At 38.0% G+C, this 24,491-nt stretch overlaps 1 protein-coding gene across 1 annotated transcript in view; it reads right to left on the reverse strand.

The window, feature by feature from the left end:
• Positions 1-21,403, reverse strand: part of EMC2 (ER membrane protein complex subunit 2) — a 74,149-nt gene extending 52,746 nt beyond the window's left edge. Inside the window, exons 1-3 of the mRNA XM_072603279.1 lie at positions 21,197-21,403; positions 9,510-9,623; positions 5,919-5,983 (exon numbers count right to left, since the gene is read on the reverse strand). Of these exons, the coding sequence (XP_072459380.1) occupies positions 5,919-5,983; positions 9,510-9,623; positions 21,197-21,236 (219 nt within the window). The 5' untranslated portion in view covers positions 21,237-21,403. The remainder of the gene's footprint in view (positions 1-5,918; positions 5,984-9,509; positions 9,624-21,196) is intronic.
• Between the last annotated feature and the right edge of the window lie 3,088 nt (positions 21,404-24,491).

Genomic DNA, 24,491 nt, shown 5'->3' on the forward strand with positions numbered 1-24,491 from the left:
ATGCTTTAAAAAGCAGAATTAGCCAAATGGAAAAGGAGGTCCAAAAATTCACTGAAGAAAATAGTTCTTTCAAAATTAGATGGAACAGATGGAGGCTAATGACTTTATGAGAAACCAAGAAATCACAAAACAAAACTAAAACAATGAAAAAATGGAAGATAATGTGAAATATCTCACTGGAAAAACAACTGACATAGAAAATAGATCCAGGAGAGACAATTTAAAAATTATGGGACTACCTGAAAGCCATGATCAAAAAAAGAGCCTAGACATCATCTTTCATGAAATTATCAAGGAAAACTGCCCTGAGATTCTAGAACCAGAGGGCAAAATAAGTATTCAAGGAATCCACAGATCACTGCCTGAAAGAGATTCAAAAAGAGAAATTCCTAGGAACATTGTGGACAAATTCCAGGGTTTCCAGGTCAAGGAGAAAATACTGCAAGCAGCTAGAAAGAAACAATTCAAGTATTGTGGAAATACAATCAGGATAACACAAGATCTAGCAGCTTCTACATTAAGGGATAGAAGGGCATGGAATAGGATATTCCAGAAGTCAAAGGAACTAGGACTAAAACCAAGAATCACCTACCCAGCAAAACTGACTATAATCTTCAGGGGAAAAATTGGTCTTTCAATGAAATAGAGGACTTTTAAGCATTCTTGATGAAAAGACCAGAGCTGAAAAGAAAACTTGACTTTCTAACACAAGAATGAAGAGAACCATGAAAAGGTGAACAGCAAAGAGAAGTCATAAGGGACTTACTAAAGTTGAACTGTTTACATTCCTACATGGAAAGACAATATTTGTAACTCTTGAAACATTTCAGTATCTGGGTACTGGGTGGGAGTACACACACACACATGCACACACGCACACATACATAGAGACAGAGTGCACAGAGTGAATTGAAGAGGATGGGATCATATCTTTAAAAAAAATGAAACCAAGCAGTGAGAGAGAAATATATTGGGAGGAGAAAGGGAGAAATTGAATGGGGCAAATTATCTCTCATAAAAGAGGCAAGCAAAAGACTTTTCAGTGGAGGGGGAAAGAGGGGAGGTGAGAGAAAAACATGAAGGTTACTCTCATCACATTCCACTAAAGGAAGGAATAAAATGCACACTCATTTTGGTATGAAAACCTATCTTACAATACAGGAAAGTGGGGGAGAAGGGGATAGGAGGGGTGGGGGGGATGATGAAGGGGAGGGCAGTGGGTAAAGGAAGCAATTTGAGGTCAACAGTCTTGGGGAGGGACAGGATACAAAGAGAGAATAGAAGCAATGGGGGGCAGGATAGAATGGAGGGAAATATAGTTAGTCTTACACAACATGACTATTATGGAAATCATTTGCAAAACTACAGATATATGGCCTATATTGAATTTCTTGCTTCCCAAAAGGAATGAGTAGGGAGGAAGGGATGAAGAGAAGCTGGAAGTCAAAGTTTTAGGAACAACTGTCGAGTATTGTTCTTACTAGTAGGAAATAAGAAATACAGGTAATAGGGTATAGAAAGTTATCTTGCCCTACAGGACAAAAGAGAAGATGGGGACAAGGGAAGGGAGGGATGTTAGAAGAGAGGGCAGATCGGTGATGGGGCAATTAGAATGCTCGGCATTTTGGGGTGGGGGGAGGGGAGAAATGGGGAGAAAATTTGGAACCCAAAATTTTGTGAAAATGAATGTTAAAAGTTAAGTAAATAAAATAAAAAAAACAAAACAAACAAATAAAAAAAAACCTCTCCTCTTTCCTAACTTGCAAATTACTGTCAAGGGCACCACCACTATCCCAATCACACATTATAAACATCCTCTACTTCTCACTATTATACCCCACTAAAGCCAATCAATTGCCCAAGTCCTGTCATTTCTACATTTCTCATATACACCCACTTGTCTCCTCTGACACTGAAACCATCATGGCTTAATGCCCTCATCTCCTCACTACTAGACTATTATAAGAACCTTCTGGCTGGTCTTCTTCCCTCACATGTCTTCTGACTCTAGTCCACCCTCCAATCAGCTGGAAAATTAATCTGTCTTAAGTGTCAGATCTGACCATATCACACCCTCACCATTCAAACAACTCTATTGGCTCCCTATTACTTCCAGGATCAAAAACATCCCATTTCGCTTTTAAAGACCGTCATTACCTTCAAATTCCTGCATTTCCAGTATTCTGACACATTATGCCCCTCCCCACACTGTGTGATCCAGTAACACTGGCTTTCTTATCGTTCTACTACACTGAACATGCCACTGAACTCCAAACATTTTAACTGGCCATGACTTTTGCCTGGAGTGCTCTCCCTCTTCATCTCAATTTCCTGGTTTCCCTGTTGAACTTTGTCTCAGCCAAAGTTTCACCTTATGTAAAAAAAAAAAAAAAGAAAGAAAAAAAGAAAACTTTGTAAGTCTTCCTTAACCTTAGTTCCTTTCCTTAGCTAGCAATTTAAGCACAAAAAAATAGTGGTGGGTAGTGATGAAGAAGTAAGAAAAGAAGTATGTCAATAAAAGATTTTAAAAGTACAAAGATGGGAACAAAAGAGAATTCAGATGAGCAGTTTAGTTACTATCATGTTAAATATACATTTAAAAAACTATACAATCGATCTAGTTTTCAGAAGCAGTTCTCTATGTTTTTTTTGTATACTGAAATGTTCAAGTTTGCTCCTGTTTGTAAAATTCTCAATATAAAAGAAAATTTTCAAAAGAAAAAAAAATCCTTTCTAATAACTAGAGCAATCTAAAAATGGAATGGCTGCCTTGAGGAACTATAATGCATTCCCTATTTCCTGAGGTCTTTAAAATAGAGATCTGTTTACCACTGGTAGGACATACTATAAATGGATTTCTTGTTCAGTTACATTTTGGTCCCAGAAGTCCCTTCCAAATCTGAAATTCTGTCAGTCTGTACATGCTCAACATCACACTAGGAGTTATAGCATAAGTGTTGTAAAGTATATATTCTGAGAGTCTGATAGAAACATTAGGCAACATATAAAAGAAAAGCAAACTATAAGTAACTGATACACTCCCACCACATGTTAGGTGACTAAGTACAATTATCTCCTTTAATATGCTAAGTGAAAAATCATTCAATTAATTACTGATAAAGTACTGTGAAGTTTTCTCTCCCTATGGATCTGACTGTACGAGTACCTCATACAACAAAACTCATGTCAAGTACATCACAGAATTTGGATATGAAGTGAATTCTGATTACTAATCTGATTTTCAACTAATTGGAAAACCCTGGAAAAGTCATTTAAGCCGTCTACATCCTATTTAAAAAGAAAGGATTAGATTAGGTCTCCAAAGTCTGACTCTCTCAGTCTAGTGTTCCATTATAGTACTATGTGGCAACTCATTTAGACCCAAATCATCAGTATTGGTAGGGCTGCCCAATCTTGGAGTTATAAAGAACATATGTGGTTTCCTATCAACATAAAAATAAGACTGAATCTAATGTTCAATTAAATATATCCACGTGTGAATAATATTTGTCATTTTAAAAGAACCTCACGGGGAGGAAGTAATAAAGAAGGTCAAGAAGGGTCTGTTTCTGGATAACAGGAAAAAGGTTATAAGAATTTCTCAAATAAAGGTTCAGTATCCAAAATGGACAACCAACAGAAATACATAAAACCCAAATCTATTTCTTCCCAATAGTCAAATGATATGAAAAAATAATTTTCAAAAAACTGCAAACTACTAACAGTCACATGAAAGAATGTTCCAAATCACTAATTAATAAGAGAAATGTACAGTAAAATAACCTTGAAGTTTCACCTCATATCCTGCAAACTGGAAAAGATGACAAAATATGGGAACAGTCAATGTTGTAAGGGTTATAAAAAAAGAAAAAAGATAGGTACATTTTGGAAAAGAGACAACCATTCTGGAAAACAATTTGGAATTATGCAAATAAAATGACTAAAACACTCATACCCTTTGACCCAGAGATTTCACTACAAAGCATAAAGGTATGAGGAAGCCAAAAAAAAAAAGAAAAAAAAAGAAAAAAGCCCCATACAAAGGAAAACACATACAGCAGCACTAGTCATTGCAAAGAACTGGAAACGGTGTAGATGCCTACCAACTGGGGAACGGACTAAGCAAACTGCTGTACATGAATGTAATGGAATATTACTGTGCTAATAAAAAAAGACAAATGTGATAAATATAGAAGAACACAGAATTATATGAACTAATGCAAAGTGAAGTAAGCAGAACCTAGAAAACAGTATGTGCATGATTACAATGATATAAATGGCACTACAAACACAACTGAAAGTGAATGCTGCAAAATTACAAATAAGCACAGCTCCGAAGAAGAGATAAGCAGACACCTTCCCCTCTTCTCCTTTATGGGGTAGGAATCAGTTGACTAACATTTATAATCACCTACATTTCAGGCACTGGGCTAAATGCTCGACACAGGATAGAGGTGAATATGTGTGAAACTGAATATAACATATTATTTTCAATGTACTGACTGTACATCCTGATTTTGCTAATTCTTTTTTTCTTCCTCTTCTTAAGAGAAAAACAACTTTGTTATAAGAGATAAGCTCCTAAGAGGGGCTAAGAGGAGGGATAAAGGGGGAAATGTGGTGATATAAAAACAAAAGCTATTAAAACAAATTAATTTTTTACATTAGGTAGGCAAGATATAATATCTTGATAATAAACCTATAGAATAAAAATACTGATATATATCTTTATGAGAATTTTAAGAACAATGACTGAGTTATTAATTTGAAAAAAGAAACATTCACTTTCAAAGAAGATTTGAAAATAAAGAATTTCTAGGAACAAAATACCATGCATTGAGTGCAGAACAAAAACAACAACAATAGCCTTCCTATCGCACTTTAGGACATGTTACCTTATTTCATCACCACAACCCTGGGACGTAGGTGCTGTTATTATTTCTATTTTGTAGATAAGGAACAGAAAGATAAAGCAACTGGCTGAAGACTATGAATCTAATGCGGGGTCTGAGTCTGAAGCAGACTCAAAATCAGGTCTTCCTGACTCCAAATACTGTGATCTAGCTACCTATTTTAATTTTTCAACAAAATCTGAAAAAAATAACTTATTTTTAAGAACATAAGCAACCAGTAATAAAAAGTGGTAAATTTATTATGACCTGGATTAATCTGTGTTGTAGAAATTTCAGCACTGTCAAGATCTAAGTAACAAGCACATATGTTAAAAACACACTGAAAGTGTTTTTTGATGATGATGGCACTGTTATTGTAAAATTTATCCCACAAAGCGAAAGAGTCAACTAGCCTTATTATGTAAAACTCTGAAGTGTCTGAGATCTTGTATGATTCAGGATGAGGATGTGGTTCAATGCTTTTTAAAAATTTTTTTGGAGCAAAAATAGTACTGCTAAGTTTTATCACTCATCTAATCGCCAAATATGATCCTGAATGATTTGGAGCTATTCCCCAGAATAAAATTCATCTGAAGGGCAAAAAATTTGCCACTATTAAAAATGTTTAAAAATAATATGATGTGGGAGCTGACGGTATTTTGAACAAAGGGAGCATCATTTTAATATTTTGAACAAAGGAAGCATCATTTTAATAAGTACACAGACTGTTAATAAAACTACTTTGAAGCTAACAGCAATAATTTAAAAGCAAATGCCTTAAGAATCATATCACATACCTTTAAATTTTATTTAAAACAATTTAAGACTGATTTTTATACTCCTGGCATCTCAGGAATTTGAATAAAGATAAATGGTTCATGAACTCAAAGCAAACTATTTTTTAAAAAATTAGGTTGCTTCCAAAGCATTGTAGAAATTTAAATTACATCTCCCCATGCTAAATTGTAACTATATAAAATAAATAAGGCATACATAAGGCAAATAACATAAAGCTTAAATACCTACCAAAGCTAAATCGTCCCGACCGTAGTCCAGGGCAGCAATCATCACCTGTTCGTATATTATCCAAACTAGATAGACAAAAAGACAAACAAGAGGATAATTTTAAAATAAAAATGCTTAGAACACCTTAAAGCACCCCCTTTGCTTCCCAACAAATATCAACAACTCCTACCCTACTGAGAAAATCAAAATCATTTATTACTCGCTCCCCCATCTCCCCTACTCCACTGCTCAAAATTCTTCTGAATTTATTCTCTCCTTCCACAAATTCAATCCAATAAGAATTAGGTGCTTATGATGCTAAGTGCTGGGGTTGCAAAGGCAAAATGAAAAACTGCCTCTTCCTTACATGCTTACATGCTACTAGGAGCATACAATATGTAAACAGATAAGCATAAATGCAAATTATTGCACTCAAAAATTTGAGGAAGGAGGAAACACCAATAACTGGGAGAAGAGGGGGTCAGGAAAGGTCACTGAGAAACCAGTGACCCTTCTATTTGTGCTCTCTGTCTCCTACCAACTTCTGTAGGAGCTTGGCCAATTAATTTTTTTCTTTCTCTAATCTTCAATCTCTCCCCATCTACTGGCTCTTTACTTCAATTCCTATAAACTATATATTTCAATGTTCATTATGAAAGTCTCTTAATTGTTCTCCCCTCTCCAATGAAAACTTACTATAGCTGCCAAAATAGACTCACTCCCTAAGGAACTGCTCTATGGCACTGCCTTACTCAAAATCTTCAGTGTCTCCTCTTCTCCCCAATCATTCTGGAATAAAATACAAGGTCCTCAACTTGACATTAAAAGCCCTCCATAATCCAGCTCCTACCTACCTTTCATTTCATGAGCTCTACATTACAGTCCAACTAACTACTAGCTGCTCCCCAAATTTCAAATTCCATATTCTGACTCCATAGATTTGCACAAGCTATCTGTCTACTATGCTGGCAATACCCTCCCTTTCTCAGTCAGAAGCCTTAAGGATCATATGACTTACTTCATTTTATCAGCTACTCATTCGGAAAGATTTCCCAAGTCCCTCTGGTTGTCCTTTCCCCACTTCTGATGACTTTATGACCTTGCATTTATCTATCTGCTATACATGTTATATTCCCTTTCTAAACCTTTTAAGGGCAGAAACTTATTTGTCTTTGTATTCCCAGATGCCTTTGCATGCAGTTAGGTACTTAATATTTACTGAATTTAGAATTACCAAGATTCTCCCAATTCTAGTTCTACCTTCTGAATTAACAAGAAGTCTATATATCCTCTGCCACAGAATAGCCCTTTAAGAGTCATATTTTCCTCCCTCTAAAGTCTTTTTCAAGCCAAATGTTACCACATCTTTTAACCGTCATCACATTATGTTTCTTTCATGTCTCCTGTCACAGGTGCCCTCATGTAAGTGATAGCTGGTTTGTCAATGCTTTTAAAATATAATACCCAGAATACAAAAAAAAAAAAAAAAAGCTAAAATTTGTGTGATCTGACCAACACTTTTATTCATTAGACAAATACTTGTGGAGAACCTCCTCTACAGAACTGTTGCCATGGAGGATATGGCTCAGGGCATTCCTCTCCGGCTATTCCCTTTGCCTAGTTTGCTCTCCCTCCTCAACTACATGTACTGACTTCCCTACCCTTGTTTCTGTCCCCACTAAAATCCCACCTTTCCCAATCCCTCTTAATTCTAGTGCCTTCTCTCTGCAAACTATTTGCCATTTATCCTACATAATAGCTTGCTTGGCAGATATCTCCTATTAGATTGTAAGTTCCTTAAGGGCAGGATTGCCTTTTGCCTCTTTTTTGTATTCCCAGCATTTAGAATAGTTCCTGTCACACAGTAGGCACTGAATATATTTTATTGATTGAATGGAAACAAAGATAAGGCCTAAGAGTGTAAATTACAAATAAGAGAAAAGGAAATATGAAGCTTAATGGACAGAAATGAACAAGTGCAAGATGTTCCAAGAGAGATATGACACCTATTCTGAAGGAGAAGGAAAGAAAGGGGAATGACACAGCAGACTTAAAAGAAATGACTTTGCAACTGGGATTTGGAAAGGCATATTTCAATGATGGAAGAAGAAAAGTACACAAAATAAGTTCAGAAAATAGCTGGTGAAAAAAAACTGGTGAAACGCAAAAACATTATATTTTACTTAATAGGAATATGAGGTGCCACTGAAGGGGTTTTTGAGCATAAGTGCTATGTTCAAAGTTATTCATTAAAAAGATTAAGCTTGTGTATGAGATGGAATTTAACACAGAGTCTGGTTAGAAAAAGGGGGAGACTAGAGACAGAAACTACTTCAGAGGATATTATAATAGCACAGGTGACAGGTAACAAAAGCCTGAACTACAGTGATGAACGTGGAAGTAAAAAAAGAGGACAAATTTAAAAGGTATTACAGGGACAGAATCCATGAAACTCAGGTAAATGACTAGATAAAAGAAATAAAGGGAAGGTGAAGAGTCTAAGACAGCATGGGGAACCTATAGCCTCGAGGTCACATGTGGCCTTCCAGGCCATGGGTACAGTCTTTTGACTGAGTCCAAGTTTCATAGAGCAAATCCTTTTATTATCAAGGACAAAACTCACTGCTGTCCCAGCAAACTGACATCAATCCATTAATCTGACCATAGCTACTCAATCTGCCACAAAAATACCAAATTTTACACATATGGATATCAAAGATGAGTTGCTCAAATGCCTTACTGAAATCAAAATATATCAATGGTGGGAAGGAATTTCAGCTGTGTAGTGAGAGCACTCACAAGACAGATCTGGAAGAGAATATAAAGATCACCTAGTCCAATTCTAATTTTACAGATTAAAAAAACTGAGGTCCAGCAAAGTTAATTAATTTACCCAAGGTCAAACAGCTAAAGAGTAACAGAATACTAATTTTAAATCCTGGTCCCTTAATTCCAAAATCAGGGCTTTTTTTTTTTTTTAAGGTACAATCACTAAGTCAGCAGAATTTCTTTAACGCTGCAATATGGTATACAAAAATACAGCACTATTAAAATCCTCCTTCAATATGTCACTGTGGTTTGGAAGTGACTCTGGGTTCTTCAAAGTCTAAGTCAATACTAGTAAGTTGTCAGCAATTCTACCAAGCTGGAAATGTTGTTAGTACTAGCCTGGTAATATACTTACTATATATGTTGCCCCAAGAACCATTAAAAATTTGGAAAGTGTTAACCCAGGTTAACTGCAGGGGGATGAATTTTTGGTCACAGTAACTCTTGAAGACCATCTGTTAAATTATAGGTAGGATGCTTATCTGCATCAGTGGAGGGTGTAACTATACTGAAAAAAAAATCGTTGAACTTTGACACTATCTAGAAATTACCACACAATTCAGCTGCTAAAAGATAATATAAAGGAATTCATGACCTGGCATCAACAATGGAAACAGGTGGTATATAGACAGAAGGTTGACATCTATAGGATTTTCTGTAGCTCTTCAATAGGTCATTTTTTTCTCATCAACAAAGCCATCCATAAGAATCATCAACTAGCAACTGAGCTTATTATAGAAAAACACACAAATTAATATAATAATTAAAAAACTAAAAACTTACCATCATCTCCAAGCTTTGAAGCATATTCATTAATTAATTCCTCTCCAACTTCTACTATCTGTTCACTATTTCGGTAGTTTTCTTCCCTCCATTTTCTCATTTTATCTCGCATTTCTGAAAAACAAAAATGTTGACTTCTCGGGTCAATAATAAAGTCAAAAATGTAAAATCAATTTAAAATTAAAAGATAAGAATTCAGAGAGGAAGCATAGAATAGTGGATATAGGGGAGACAACCTTGGGAGTCAATAGGACCTAGATTCAAGTCCTACTTCTCATGGATACCAGGTGACCACAGGTAAATCGCTCAACCTTTCAGTGCCAAAAGCAACATAAGGCAATTTTTTGGTCATATTCTCCAATCAGTGAAAAATTTTAGATCATGTACTTTGAATATACGGCTATGTATACACAAATTATGTACACTTACAATACTAGTATATGTACACATTATAAAATACGCACAAAAATATAAACTAAAAGGATAAAATGAATATGAATATATTTAAATACTTAAAATATTTTTTTAAAACTTGTTAATGGTACAGAAAGACAATGTGCAATAGAGAGCTCAAGTTCTATCTTTGATATAAACTGATTTTGTGACTGAATGAAGCATTTATTAAATACGTACTAAATGCCAAACACTGGAAACACAACAAGAAAAGATAACCCCTGGTCTCAAAGAGCTCACATTATAATGGGGGACTCAACACAAATTGAAGGTTTCAACTGCAAGTCAAATAGAAAAGTCTCAGGGTCAGGAAGGTGAAGTGATAAAGCAGAAATTAATGCTCCTTCTTTAATGTCATTTCCACTCATAACATGGATATCAGTTTCTAACAGTGAATTATTTAACAGGACTCTGGTGACAAGAACTTTCCTTTCTGGGTTTGTAGTAGCTGTGTCTATCACACCTTCAGAAGCAACTGCCAGGCCACATCTCCACAGAAGCTACTTTCCAGGTTGATAGCTAAAGGTCCTGCACTAAAAGCAACTCTTCTCCTCCTCCTCCTCCTCCTCTTGCCAAGGCTCTTGGGATCAGAATCTGAAGGAAGATAGTGGCCAGACTGGTGGTGGTGGTTTGTGACCGGGCTGGCTGCCTCCCCTTAGGTGTCCTGTTGCTTCAGCAAGTGGGACACACCAACCCTGGGTATGGCAACTGTTTGACAATTGGCAGGGAAGGCTAGACTCTTCTCCAAAGGAGTTGTCTGCTTAGATGAAGGCTGGGCTGGAAGGACTGGTGCTCTAGAAATTACTGCTACTCCCAGGGCTTCTGCGCCCATCTGCCTGTTCAGGGAAGCTGGTCAGAAGTTGTTGCTATTGGTGATGAGGAATGTGGGTCCCCTCTCTCCAAAGATTTCTTCCCTCAATAATGGGAACAGAGGCGGTGCTGGAAGCAAATTAAGTGGTTTGTGGGGATACTGCTATTCCCTAGGCTTTAGGGCTGGGCTATCTGGGCTGTCACCATTAGGTGTAAAACCTAAAGAGGTCAAAGAAAGAGGGAAAGATCCCATATTCACAGAATTATTTATAACAGCAATTTAAGTATTAAAAAAATCAGAGCGAAGGTGACTATTGCTTTACTAGGGGATGTCTGAATAAACTTATGAGAACTTTAGAGAATAACTATTTTATTTATATTTTTATATGTTTATATTATATGTAATATTATACTAATAAAATATATCATATATTTATTCATATGTAACTTGTCAGAAATTAGAAATATGTAGAATTCGGAGAAATTTGGCAAGATTTTTATGACATGATAGAAAGCAAAACATGTAGGACCAGGAGAACAACACAGTGACCAAAATAATATAAAGAAAAACAATTCTGAAAGGGATCAGAACAATGCAATGGCCAATTACAACTTCACAGAGGACTGTATTTCCCAACTTTTGGTGAAGTAGTAGATGACAGGTGCAGAACAAGGTATACAATTTTATTTACTGCTTATACGTTGGTTTATTTTGTTTGACTGTAGTCATTTGTTCCAAGTTCTACTGGGAAGTAGAAGGCAGTAATAACAAAAATGACAGTGATGTAAAAAAAGAAAATATGAGGAAAACTATGAAAAAAAACACACACTTGACTGGATAAAGCAAATTGTAGCCTAAAAGGCTCCTCAATGGAATTGTCATGAATATGGGGGCAACTAGGAGGCGTAGTGGATGGAGTATCAGTGCAGGAGCCAGGGGGGCCTGAGTTCAAATCTCACCTCAGACACTTGACACTCACTAGCTGTGACCTTGGGCAAGTCACTTAACCCCAACTGCCTCATCCTGGGTCACCTTCAGTCATCCTGATGAATATCTGGTCACTGGATCCTCAGATGGAGGAGAAGTGAGGCTGGTGACCTGCACAGGCCTCCCTCACTCATAACAAAGTCAAGTGCAAGTCATGTCTTTATTTCTCTGATGGCATGGTCTTCTTCGGCAATGAAGGACAAACACAAGTCATGAATATGTTTAGTTTAACAAGCCTTTACTGGTACCAAAAAAACCATAAAAGCACAGAGATGTATACTTCTTAAAAAGTGCTTGCCACCGTCATGGAAAATGTCTTCTGCAGGATCCAAAGAGAATAGATTCCCTTATTTCTCAAAGTGCTAATTTGCAGAGGATATTGTGCATAAAACCACAGATTACAGGGTTCTTTCAATGGTCACTCAAACAAGAAAGCCTAATAATCCACTTAAAAAAAAAAGAAGTGGAAAAAGATGCACACTGTCCAAGGCATGACATGCAGTTGGATTAACAGTCCATTAATTCATATCTTGGGCAGGCAATACAGATGTATAATGAGCTGGGTCCAGAAAAGAAATAAGAGCAGAAGCTAGATTTAATTAACACCTCTTTTTGTATGCCTAGTGCTAAGCACAGGACCTGCTCATAATAGGCACTAATTAAATGTCTATCAACTCACTGACTGTAATGGTAATTTATATGGGAAGATCTTTCCCATTCATTAATCTGCCCATGTGACCTGCTTAAGTCACATGGAAACCTAAGTCATGTGAGTTTGAGTTACATGAAGCCTGTGGTGGGAGGAGTTTGCTTAAGGGGGAGAGTAGAGCAAGAAGGGTGGAACAGGAAAAGGCAGAGCTGGAGCAGAGCTGAGAGGAAGTGAGTTAGAGAACAGTCAGCGCTAGGAAGGATGCAGGCAGCTGGCTAGCGTAAGTGAGAGAGCTTGCTTGTGATTTTGTTTAATGGAGCTGGTTTGTGGGAAGCCTAGTAGGGGAAGGCTAACAATTTGGAAAATTATGCTGCACTGCTTGTCCAAGTTCTATTTTATTAAACATTATTATTTTCATAGCATATCATTGCTATATGATTGCAATTCATCAAACCCCATCATCTCCAAAAAATCAAACTTGTCATCAATACAAAAAGCAATGGAAAAAGATGACTATATTACCAATATTGACTTGCAATTAAGAAGTATAAAATACCTGTATTTTAACAAAACAGGGCCTTCACAACACCAAGGCAATCCTTTAACTCCACCCAACCCCTCTCTTCCAGATTTTCCTCTATCATTCTCACTCTATATTTCAATATCTCCCCATTGCCTATAAACATGCCCATGTCACCTCCATCCTCAGAAAGTCCTCACTTGATCCTACCATACTGACAACTATTGTCCTCTATATTGCATGCCTTTGCAGCTAAACTCCTTGAGAAGGCTGTCTATAATAGATGCTTCCACTTTCTCTTTCATTCTCTTAACCTCTTACAATCCAGCTTCCAATCTCATCATTCCATCAAAACCACTCTGTTCAAAAATTAACAATGCTCTCTTAACTTTCAAATATAATGCTTCTTCTTCTCAATCCTTATTCTTCTTGATCTCTCTACAGCCCTGCACACTGTTGATCACCCTCATTCCCTTAATATTCTCTTCTCTCTAGGTTTTTGAGATACCACTGTCTCTTGATTCTCCTATCAGACCATTCCTTTTTAGTCTCTTTTGAAGAATTCTCATTCGGGTCAGGTCATTAGATGTCTGTCCTGAACCCTCTTCTCTTTTCCCTCTATATGATTTCACTTGGTGATCTCATCAGATCTCCTGAATTTACTGCCATTTTTATGCTTATAAATATGAAATCTACTTATGCTACCCTAACCTTTCTTCTCACCTCCAATCTCCCATCTCCAACTGCCTTTCAGATATCTTAAACTAGATGTCCACATTTTAAACTAATTATGTTGAAAACAGAACTAATTATCTTCCTCCCCCATTTAGCTTCTAAATGAATCTTCCCCTCATTTAGCTTCCTCTCATTTTAGCTTCTAAAAGAAGATTTTCTACACACCTGTAAAAATCTTTTCAGAAATTTGATTAAAGTCTGTTGTTTGTATTGTTGTTGTTTGCCCTTCATTCTGGAAGAGGACCATGACATCAGGGAGATGATGTCATGACGTGCAAGTGAATTGGATTTAAGAGAGGGAGGCCTGTCCAAAGTCACACAGCCTCACTTTCTCCTCTGGAGCCATATGGATCCAATAGCAAGATAAGATCAGGATGATGGCCCCAGATGCAGTAAAAGACCTTGGCCTTTTTAAGGTAAGGTCTTTACCAGGTCTCAGTTTGACTGAGGAAAATGCCCATTTAGTGATTAAGGCTAGGTAAGAAATGAGGCAGAGAACCTATTCCTCCCAAAAAAAAATCTGGGAGGGGAAGACCCTCAGGGTTTCTGGCCAGAAACAACTGCTATTTACATTCATTGAGCCAATCAGGGCCCAAACAATGAGCAAGTGGGGCTTGACCTGGGACCTATTGTTGGCCAATCAATGAGGGCAAGGGAGGGGAGGGAAAAAACAAGACAGGAAGGAAGGAGAGGGGAGGAAATCAACCCCTCTGGAGAAGTGGCCCACCATCAACATTAGTCACTAACCAAGTGCCAAGGATGAGCAGGTAAGTCCCAAAGTGTCCATCCCCACCTACCCCCGGCCAGCAGTCTACCAGGGTCCTCCATTCAAGCCCTAACAGTTGTCATCTAGGGAAGCAACTCTTGTTACAAAGCAAAGGCTTCTGGAAGTGCCTTGGCTTCTGGAAGTGCCTTAGCTTCTGTCTCTCCAGTAGCTATGGTTGCCAAAAAAATAAAGTTCTCCTCACCAAAGTCTTTAGCACTGTCAAATGCCAAACCTAAGAACATCAGCAACAGATATGCTTTTGTCAGTGGAAATTATTTTAACAGATGCTCTACCTCTTTGCCTCTGCATCCTAAGGGTTATAGGAACTTTCTATCCAAACTATAAATGAAACCTGTTCTGTGTTTGTTTTCCCCATTAGAATGTAAGGTCCCAGAGAACAGGAGATGCTGCCTTTTTGTATCCCCCGCTGATTGGTACTGGTCCTCACACATAAGAATACTTAATTTTTTCCCTAAATTCATTATTCAAATCCTTCCCTGACAAGTCACTTGATTCAACAAATATTTATTAAGCATCTATCATGTGCTAGGCATGAGCAATACAAAGGCAAAAACAGCTTCAGCCCTCAAGGAAGTTACCTTCTACTGGAGATAATAACATATGTACAGACAAAAAAATGCAAAACACATGCAAAATAATTTTGAATAAGGGAGAGCTAACATGAAGAGGGATGGAAATTAATATACGTCTCTGAATAGACAGACTTCTTCCCAACCTGCTGGACTCACTCCTCAATGATTAGCAGACTCCCACCCTGCCATACTCAGTTCAGTGATTATACAAACCTCCATTCCAGATCCCCTACTGCATTCTTCCTTACTCCCAACCCCCTCAGCCTTACCTTCCAATATTCTCTCTAGAACACGTTTCCATATCTAACAAACTTGTTTTCATCTTAACCTCTTCCCTTCCCATTTCCTCCTATCTCCTTCATCATCCCTAGCCTAACACCAACAGACTGCCCCAAATCAAAACTTTAAGCTTCAAATTCACTGTTACAGAAATGCCTTCAATAATAAATTAATTTCTTCATCCAGTTTTATTTAATAAAGGCATGAGTACAATAATTAATTTCTCAACAACCCTCAGTATAGGGTAGTTCGTAGCCATCATATAACTTATCAGGTAAACATCTTGGCTAGATGACTTTTAAAGACTCCTCCAAATCCAAAACTCTGACATAACAAGTGGTATTAGTAAGTGACAGCACAATTTGATCTGTCACTCTTCTGGACTCCTCTCAGGGTATATAGACAGCTGCTCAGTATACAGCCACTTCCAATATTACCATCTATTTCAAAATATAGACTATAGGTCCAGATGTAAGGGGTCTCTGAATTCATAAATAAGTAAACATATCTTATATGGACTGAACAGGCTTTAAAATAGATTGCTATTTTTCAAATTATGTAGGTGTGGTTAATAAAATAAATTCATTTAAAAATATTACTGAAACATTTGTTTGTCATCATATACTTTCTAAATCAATGGATAGTCACAGTACATCAGTACGTGTGGAGAGTTGATGAAATTTTTTTGTCATTCAAGTTTCAACTATGTTAAGGGCTCTAGAAGTGTACAATTCTAGATATTAGTGTGACCTCCAAAAGCCAAAAAGAAATTGTTTTCCCTAATTGTGTTTCCCTAACACAAGAAGAATGGACTAGTAAGGAACCTATACTATAGCCAAATGTGAATTTTCGAAGCATAAAATTCTATAAACTATTTTTAGGTGAGTACTTTTCCTCTACTTGCTCAACCTAAGTTTGTCTAGAGAAAGGAGAGGATGGGAAAGATGAAATTATTTTAAGTCTTTCAACTGTTACTACTTAACAAAATTTTCAAATCCCAGTAATAAATGATGGCAGAAGCTCACATTTATGAGTGCATTTAAACCACTTTTTTCCAAACAATCCTCAAGTACTATTGCCACCTCACAGATGAGAAAACTGAGGCTCAAAAATAAGTGACTTATACACAAGATAGCAAGTATCAGAGCAGAACCTGAATCCAGGTTTTCTGAGAATAAGCCCAAATAAACATATTCCATATACACAAAAATTTGAGCTCAAAAGTCCTTGAAGCCAGGAATTAGTGGAAAAAGTTTTATTATATTTTACTATAAAATCTAGCACTTGATTACAGGAGCATGATACTACGTAAAGAACCGAACTAGGAATCTAGAAACCTTGTCTCCAATCCAGACTAATAAAAACAGCTTGAATTTATATGGCACTTTAAGGTTTGCAAATGTTACCTCATTTGGTCCTCATAAATTGTACCCATTTACAGATGAGGAAACTGAGATTTTAAAAAAAAAGGTTGTGTCTTGTCTAGAGTCACACAGCTAGAAAGTGTCTGAGGCAGAAATATGAACTCAAGTCTTTCTAATTACAAGTTCATGGCTTTATCCACTGAGCAAACTAGTTGCCATGCACACAGTATGTGACTGGGCTAATCACTTGGGTCTCCCTCAGTCTGTTTTGTCAGCTACAAAATAGAGATAATAATGCTTACACAAATTATCTCAGGAGCTTATGGGGAAAATGCTAAGTAAATCTTGGCATGGAAAACAAATGTGAATTAATTATAATGTACTACACCTTCTGCAGGTCATTTTTTTTGTTTCATGTATATCTTGTCTCCCTATCTAGATTTTAAGACAAATCAACAAGTATTTATGTTTCCTATATGCCAGGCACTGTGCTAAGGTCTGGGGACACGCAAAAAAGGCAAAAATATACTCCCTGCCCTCAAGAAGTTCACTTTCTAACAGGGGAGACAACTGGCAAATGACTATGTATACAAGGTAAATTGAAAGTTAATGTCATAGGGAGATTGAGAGGAACCAGAAAGGTCTCTTCCAGGTTAGTAGGATTTGAGCTAAGCTAATGATGAAAATTACAAGGTAATACTCAAGGCGTAGGAAATAGCCACTGACTGGGTACTGAGTTGGGAGAGGAGCATTCACTGAAATGAAGTCCAGTGTTGCTGGACTGTCGAGTATGTGGAGGGGACTAACTTGTAGGAAGATTAGAAAGGGACCACGTTAAAAAAGCCAAAAAGAGGCTTTTATATTTGATTCTGGAAGTGATAAGGAGCTCCAGGTATTTATGGAGTAGCGGAACAACATGGTCAGACCCTGTGTTTTAAAAAAATCACTTTTGCAACTAAGTGGAAGAAGGATTGGAGTCCAGAGAGATTGGAAGCAAAAGATGTTATGGAGTTAGAAGCAACTTGGCAACACTTGGATATGGGAAAGGCAAAGCTGTGAGTTTTGGCAACTGGGAGAATGGTATTGCCCTTAACAGTAATAAAGTAGAAGGGAAGAGGGTTGAGGAAGAAAGATAATGAGTTCTGTTTTGACAAGTTAAGTTTGAGATTTCTACTGGATAAAAAATGGTAAAAGGAGACAAAGTCAGAAAAGAAAGTAGGGCAGAAATGATGAAGCTGAAAGCAGATTGTAGAGAGTTGTAAGACAGTGAGAGAGCAAAGGAGGTAGAGACAGGACTTCAAGATTGACTCTCTATTTACTATGTCAAGAGATGAAAATAATTCTAAGGTTACTTTAATTATAAACATTTTAAAATAGAGTTGAATTTTGGAGGAAGCAGTTTCAGTTGAAAGATAAGTAGGAAGATCTAATGCAGAGGGTTTGTAACAGTGGTATCAAACTCAAATACAAACAGAGGCCACTGATCTGTACACAGGGATCCCTGTAGGCTGCATAATGACTTGCTTTTAAATATAGTATGATCTGTGTTTTGTTGTACTTTTATTTATTTTGTTAACTATTTCCCAAATATATTTTAATCTGGTTTCCCCTGCATTCTGCTGTCCAAGTTTGATAGCTCTGGTTTAGAAGACAGTGAGAAAATACAAGTAGAGATACATATGGATCTCTTTGGGAGCCTGGTGAAGTTTATGGATCTCTTCTCAGAACAGTATTTTTAAATACATAAAATAAATTACATAGAACTTAAAGGAAATCAATTATATCTAAGTAGTTACTAAAATATTCAAAAAAAAAGTTCAAACACCCTAGGGTTAAGTGTCTCTACCTGTTCTAATTAAAACCTCTCAATTCACAGACAAAAACCAAGGGGATTAGTATTAAGTAATGTGTCAAAGTCATAGAGGTACTTCATGGCAGAAATAGGACCACCTCTCAGGTTTCCTAATAGCCTCTTTATTCTCCTATACCCATCTTAGCGGCCAAAAAACAATTTGTTCAAGTTCACACAGATCGTATTGACCTAGCCAGACTTAGAATCTGCTTCCAAATCCCAATCCACTGTTCTTCTCATTTCATTGCTTTTTGAAGAAATTATCTCTAACACACCTAAATCTTGCTTAATGTTTATTCTTCTCCCAAATACTACAAAAAAGTAATTGCTTTTGCTTTTCTTTCAGATCAAGTAATAAAACGCAGATTTTTTTTCCAAGTCAAGAAGTCAAAGACAGTTGCTGCAATAAAAACTCAGTCCCCAACTTGCCAAGAAATTGTTTATACCATCAAGGAAAGAATTCTGACCAGTGGTCTTCCATTCCAGTTCTTAAGAAACTGACTCTGAAAACCTAATTCAGAGGGCTGTTATCTATCACTTTTCTAGGTAGTCTTCCATCAAAATATTTGAACTGAAGCAGATTCAAGTAGTCAAAACTATTTTACTTATTATCTCTTCCATACATGAATAAAAACAAGGAGACACTGATGCAGGGATGTAAAGTTTGCAAAGTGTTTTAATATCCACATATTTAGACACATATCCACAAATCTGTAAGATAAGGAGATACAGATATTATGATCATCAATGTACGTAGACGAAACCTAGTCTCAGAGAATTTTAGTGACTTTTCTGTCCATGGTGACACAAAATTTGAACCCAAGTCTTTCAATGCTTGCTCAGGACTATCTGATATGCCAGAGGTTCTTAAAACATTTTTGTACATGTGGCAAAAGAGGGGCGACAACCTGCATCCATCACTATCATTCATATGTATATGCATTGCTTTATGATTTAGATCAGGGGCTCTAACTTTGTCATGGTCCCCTTTAATAGTATGGTAAAGTCTATGAACCTCTTTTCAGAATGATGTCTTCAAATATGTAAAATGCATAGGACTGCAAAGGAACCAATTTATTGAAAGCTATTAAAATATATTTTAAAATAAGTTCACAGATCCCAGGTTAATAATACCCTTATTCAATAAACTCCAATGGTTCCCTATAACCTCCAAGATCAAATACAAACTCCTGTTTGACATTCAAAGCCCTTCCATAATTTGGCCCCCTTATCTCTTTCTAATTGTCTTACACCTTACTGCCCACTCCCCATCATTTACTCTTTGATCCAGTAACTGACCTTTGTGTTATTCTTTGCACACTCAATCTCTCAACTGTGCATCTTCCCTGGTAATCTCCCATGCCTGGAATTAACTTCCTCAGTATCTTAGCATTCTTGTCTTCTTTGAAGTCCCAAGTTTAAAGCCCACAGACTACAGGAAGCCTCATCTGAACTCTCTTAAAGGTAGGGCCTTCCCTCTGTTGATCTTTATCACATGTGATATCTACCCAACTATCTATATCTCAAGTCTCTCCCCTTTCCAATCCATCCTCCATTTAGCTAGTGAAGAAATCTTCCTCAGAGGCAGGTTCTTTTCCTGTTCTTTGTTCAATAAACTCTAGGGGCTCTTTACTGCAGGCAAGAGCAAATACACAATGCTGTCTGGCATTCAGAGCCCTTTCAAAACCTAGACCCCTCCTACCTGTCCAGTTTTCATATACCTTATGCTCCACCACATACTCTCTGATGCAGTGACATTGGCCTCCTGACTTTTTCACTAACAAGACCCTCCATCTCTCAGCTCTGGCTTTCTCCCAATCCCTGGAAGGCTTTCCCTTCTCCACTTCACCTACTGACCTCCCAGGCTTCCCCTAGGTTCCAACTATAATCCTGTCTTCTACAGGAAGCCTTGCCCAAGCTTCCCTCGCTGCATTATGTCCTATTTATCCTATATACAGTTTGCTTGGTGTCTGTCTGTTTGCCCCATCACACTGTAAGCTCTTTATCTATCTCCCACGTTTAACCCAGGGTCTGGCCCACTGCAGGCACTTAATAAAAGGTTACTGATTCACCCAGAACCCAGGCCACGCTGCTGTTCAATGAGATTCGGGGGCTTCCAGGCACAAAGTATACCAACGTGCCACGGTGAAGCACAGCGAATGCCCCTGGCCGGACCCTCACGAGGGACAAAGACGAAGGCCTTCCAGGGTAAATGCTCACCTACTGACAGGTCAGCAACTGAATTTATGGGAGCTGATGAGATCACAGGGTGAGGAAAGGCACTGAGTTTGGGAAGACGGATGAAACGAACGGACAGTACGTACCACAGCAGGCCAAGAGTGCAGGGACTTTCCCACACACCTTCCCCTCCAGGGCCCAGCGGGGCCTGCCCGGGACCCTCCGTGGGGGCGGTGAGACAAGCCTGCCAGCCCCGCTGCCTGCCCACACGGAAGCGTCAACCCGGGGTCAGCCGGCCAGCGAACCCGGAGGAGCCAGCCAGGAGGGGCCGGCCAGCGCCCCTGACCTAGGCCGGGGTCCGCCTCACACCCCGCCTCAGCTCGGACAGCCAGAGGCCTTGCACGGCGGCCCGCACGGGCACCCACACGACCCAGATCTCTGGGGACAACTAGAGCGCTAACCCTTCCGCACCCTTCCAGCCCCAAAGTCAGAACGGTTACCTTCCCAGGTCACATCGTAAAGCTCGGAAACCTTCGCCATTTTCCCCAAACCTAGAACAACTGAGGAGGGCTGCGTAAGAGTATCACGTGACCGGCGCCGTGGGCGGTACCTAATGACGTCTTCGCAAGTCCATTGCCCAAGATCCTGGGAGGGAGGCGGGCGGTGGATAGTGGTGCACGTGGCCCTGCCCGGCCGCGGCTCGGAATGAGTAGGCGGAGTCACGCAGGGGCGGGGCCAATGGAAGGGGCGTGAGGAACGCCGGGATGACAGGTGTGTGGGAAGCGTGGCTCGGGCTCCGAGGTGTGCCTTCGCTTTGTGATTATCTGTAATTTATGGCAGATGATAGATAATTATGATAGATAGATTAGCTAGTAGATAGATAGATAGATAGATAGATAGATAGATAGATAGATAGATAGATAGATAGATAGATAGATAGATAGATAGATAGATAGATAGATAGATAGATAGATAGATAGATAAGATAGATAGGCAGGTAGATAGATGGATAGATAGATAGATAGATAGATAGATAGATAGATAGATAGATAGATAGATAGATAGATAGATAGATAGATAGATAGGCAGGTAGATAGATAGGCAGGTAGATAGATAGGCAGGTAGATAGATAGATAGATAGATAGATAGATAGATAGATAGATAGATAGATAGATAGATAGGCAGGTAGATAGATAGATAGATAAGATAGATAGATAGGCAGGTAGATAGATAGGCAGGTAGATAGATAGGCAGGTAGATAGATAGGCAGGTAGATAGATAGATAGATAGATAGATAGATAGATAGATAGATAGATAGATAGATAGATAGATAGATAGATAGATAGGCAGGTAGATAGATAGATAGATAGATAAGATAGATAGATAGGCAGGTAGATAGATAGGCAGGTAGATAGATAGGCAGGTAGATAGATAGATAGATAGATAGATAGATAGATAGATAGATAGATAGATAGGCAGATAGATAGATAGGCAGATAGATAGATAGGTAGATAGGATAGCTATGGGAAGTGTGACTCCGGACAAGTCATTAAATCTCCCTCCTACTGTTTTCTCATGTCCCATCAACATTTATGTACAAACAAGACTGCGTGTGTATTTATAAATGTATATATTTTATATGTATATATAAACAAGATAGCGTATAGCTTGTAGCCCTGTTTTTATGTGATTGTTTCCGTGCTGTGAGCGCCCTGAAATCCCGGCTTTGTCCTTTCTTTGTGTCCCCAGCACTTAGGGCAGTGCCTGGTACCTAGTAAGTGCTTGTTCACTGACTGGCAGACTTCCCCTGTCACTGTGAATACCTTTTTTATTCTCACGTCTGTTTTCTGTCCTATGACCTACATTTACTGGGGGGGTTTTCCCCTAATTTGTGGCAAAGTGGCTCGAGTGCATCAGCCTCAAAGTCCAAGATGTAAGGGAATTGGAAATCAGGAAAACCAGCATTCAGATGCATCCTCTGACAACAACTAGATATGGGAATGTGAAAAATCACCTCGCCACTCTGAAGCTGAAGGACTTCATAAAATGAAGATAAGGTAAAGAGGAACTCTGCTTCACAGGGTGGCTATGAGGTTCATCAAGTTCATGCTGCTTTTATTCTTGTCAATGCTCTTTGTTCAGTTGTGGGTCTTCTGTTTTATCAACACAGGATCCCCCCCTAAACTTGAAGTGCTCAGCCTCTGTTCCTTATTTTCTTTCTCTGGCAATTTTTCATCCATACCTAATTCCATTTCTACTTCCTTTTGTCTTGATTTTCCCCTTTGAAATTCAACCAGAAATTTGTCTACTTTCTTAGATTTCCATCTTCTAATCCACCCCTCAACCAAACCTCCATACTGAACACAAAGCAGGTACTCAAGGTCAAAAGTTGGAAAGAATCTTAGATATGATTTAGTCTAATTCATTTGGAAACACCAGAAATTTCTCAGGTTGAAAACTCAGTTCCATAGGGATTAAGTGACCTTCTCAAGACTCGCACCCACACAAATGGTAAAATCCCAGAGTAGGAATATAAACCAAAGTCCTTTGACTCCAAAGCTAGTATCTTTTTTTTCCTTAAGGTTTACAAAGCACTATTATATACATATCTAGATATATATGTATGTATATGTGTGTGCATATGTGTATGTATATGTATGTATACATATACATGTATACATGCATGTGTGCATATGTATATATACATATATACATGCATGTGTGTGCATGTATATGCATACATATGTTTATGTGTTGAAAAAATCCTATTTGATTCTCACCTCTCTATGAGATAGCTGCTATTACTATCCCCATTTTACAGATGAGAAGACTGAGGCCAAGAGCAATTAAATGACTTGTCCAGGATCACACAGTTCCTAAGCATCTAAGTTAGGATTTGAACCCAGGTGTCCTTGACCTTATCCAGTATTTGCTACACTATAATCATTTTATAAATACTATCTCATTTTATCCTCAAAACAACCCTGGGAAGTAAATACTATCATTATCTTCATTTTCCTGATGAGGAAATAGAGGAAGACAGAGGTAAGCAACTTGCCTAAGGTCACACAGCTAGTAGTTGTCTGAGGCAAGATTTGAACTCAAGTCTTCCTGACTCCAGGACCAGCACTGAGATGTCACTGAAATGCCTCTCAGTTAGAGCCTTTTACAATTCTGCTTTTTAAATAACTGCTTCTTAATTTACCTTTACTCCTAACCCTAACCCCGTGATCTCTCCCACTTTTTTTCTTACAGACATTTGCTTTTCTCCTTTGATTTTTGAAAATCTTGACTATTTTGTCTATTCTTTGTAGGGGAAAAAGTAATTGAAACTGAAAGAAGTAGTCTATTTACCCTTTGCTTACAAGTTAGAATTGCCTGATTGGGTCAGACCCTTGATCAGATCAATCCACCTCAATATTTTTCCCTGATAGGAGTAGCAAAGTGTTTTGCTAGATGTTTTTGGCATATCCTTTAGAAGTTAAAGGTAGGCCCCCAGACTCTGTAACTTTCACTGTGGCTCTGTCATTCATGAATTGAAAAATATTTGTGTCAGCTTGTTCTAACTTATGAAGTAATAGAGTACTTTTATTTCTCCTCAAGTTGACTTAGATCAAGTATTTAATGGAACTATCTCATGCTAATAATCTGGATTTAGGGGCCAAAAATCATCTAATCCATATCATTCAGGAGATAGTTTTCTTACTTAGTTTTTACCTTTCCAGAATGAAGAATCCTAATTTCTTTTAACCTTAGTACCTCATGTCCTACTGCCATTGATCATTTCAAAGTCCT

The sequence above is a fragment of the Notamacropus eugenii genome, chromosome 4 (assembly GCF_028372415.1).
Source record: "Notamacropus eugenii isolate mMacEug1 chromosome 4, mMacEug1.pri_v2, whole genome shotgun sequence".
In the NCBI taxonomy this organism is placed as follows: domain Eukaryota; kingdom Metazoa; phylum Chordata; class Mammalia; order Diprotodontia; family Macropodidae; genus Notamacropus; species Notamacropus eugenii.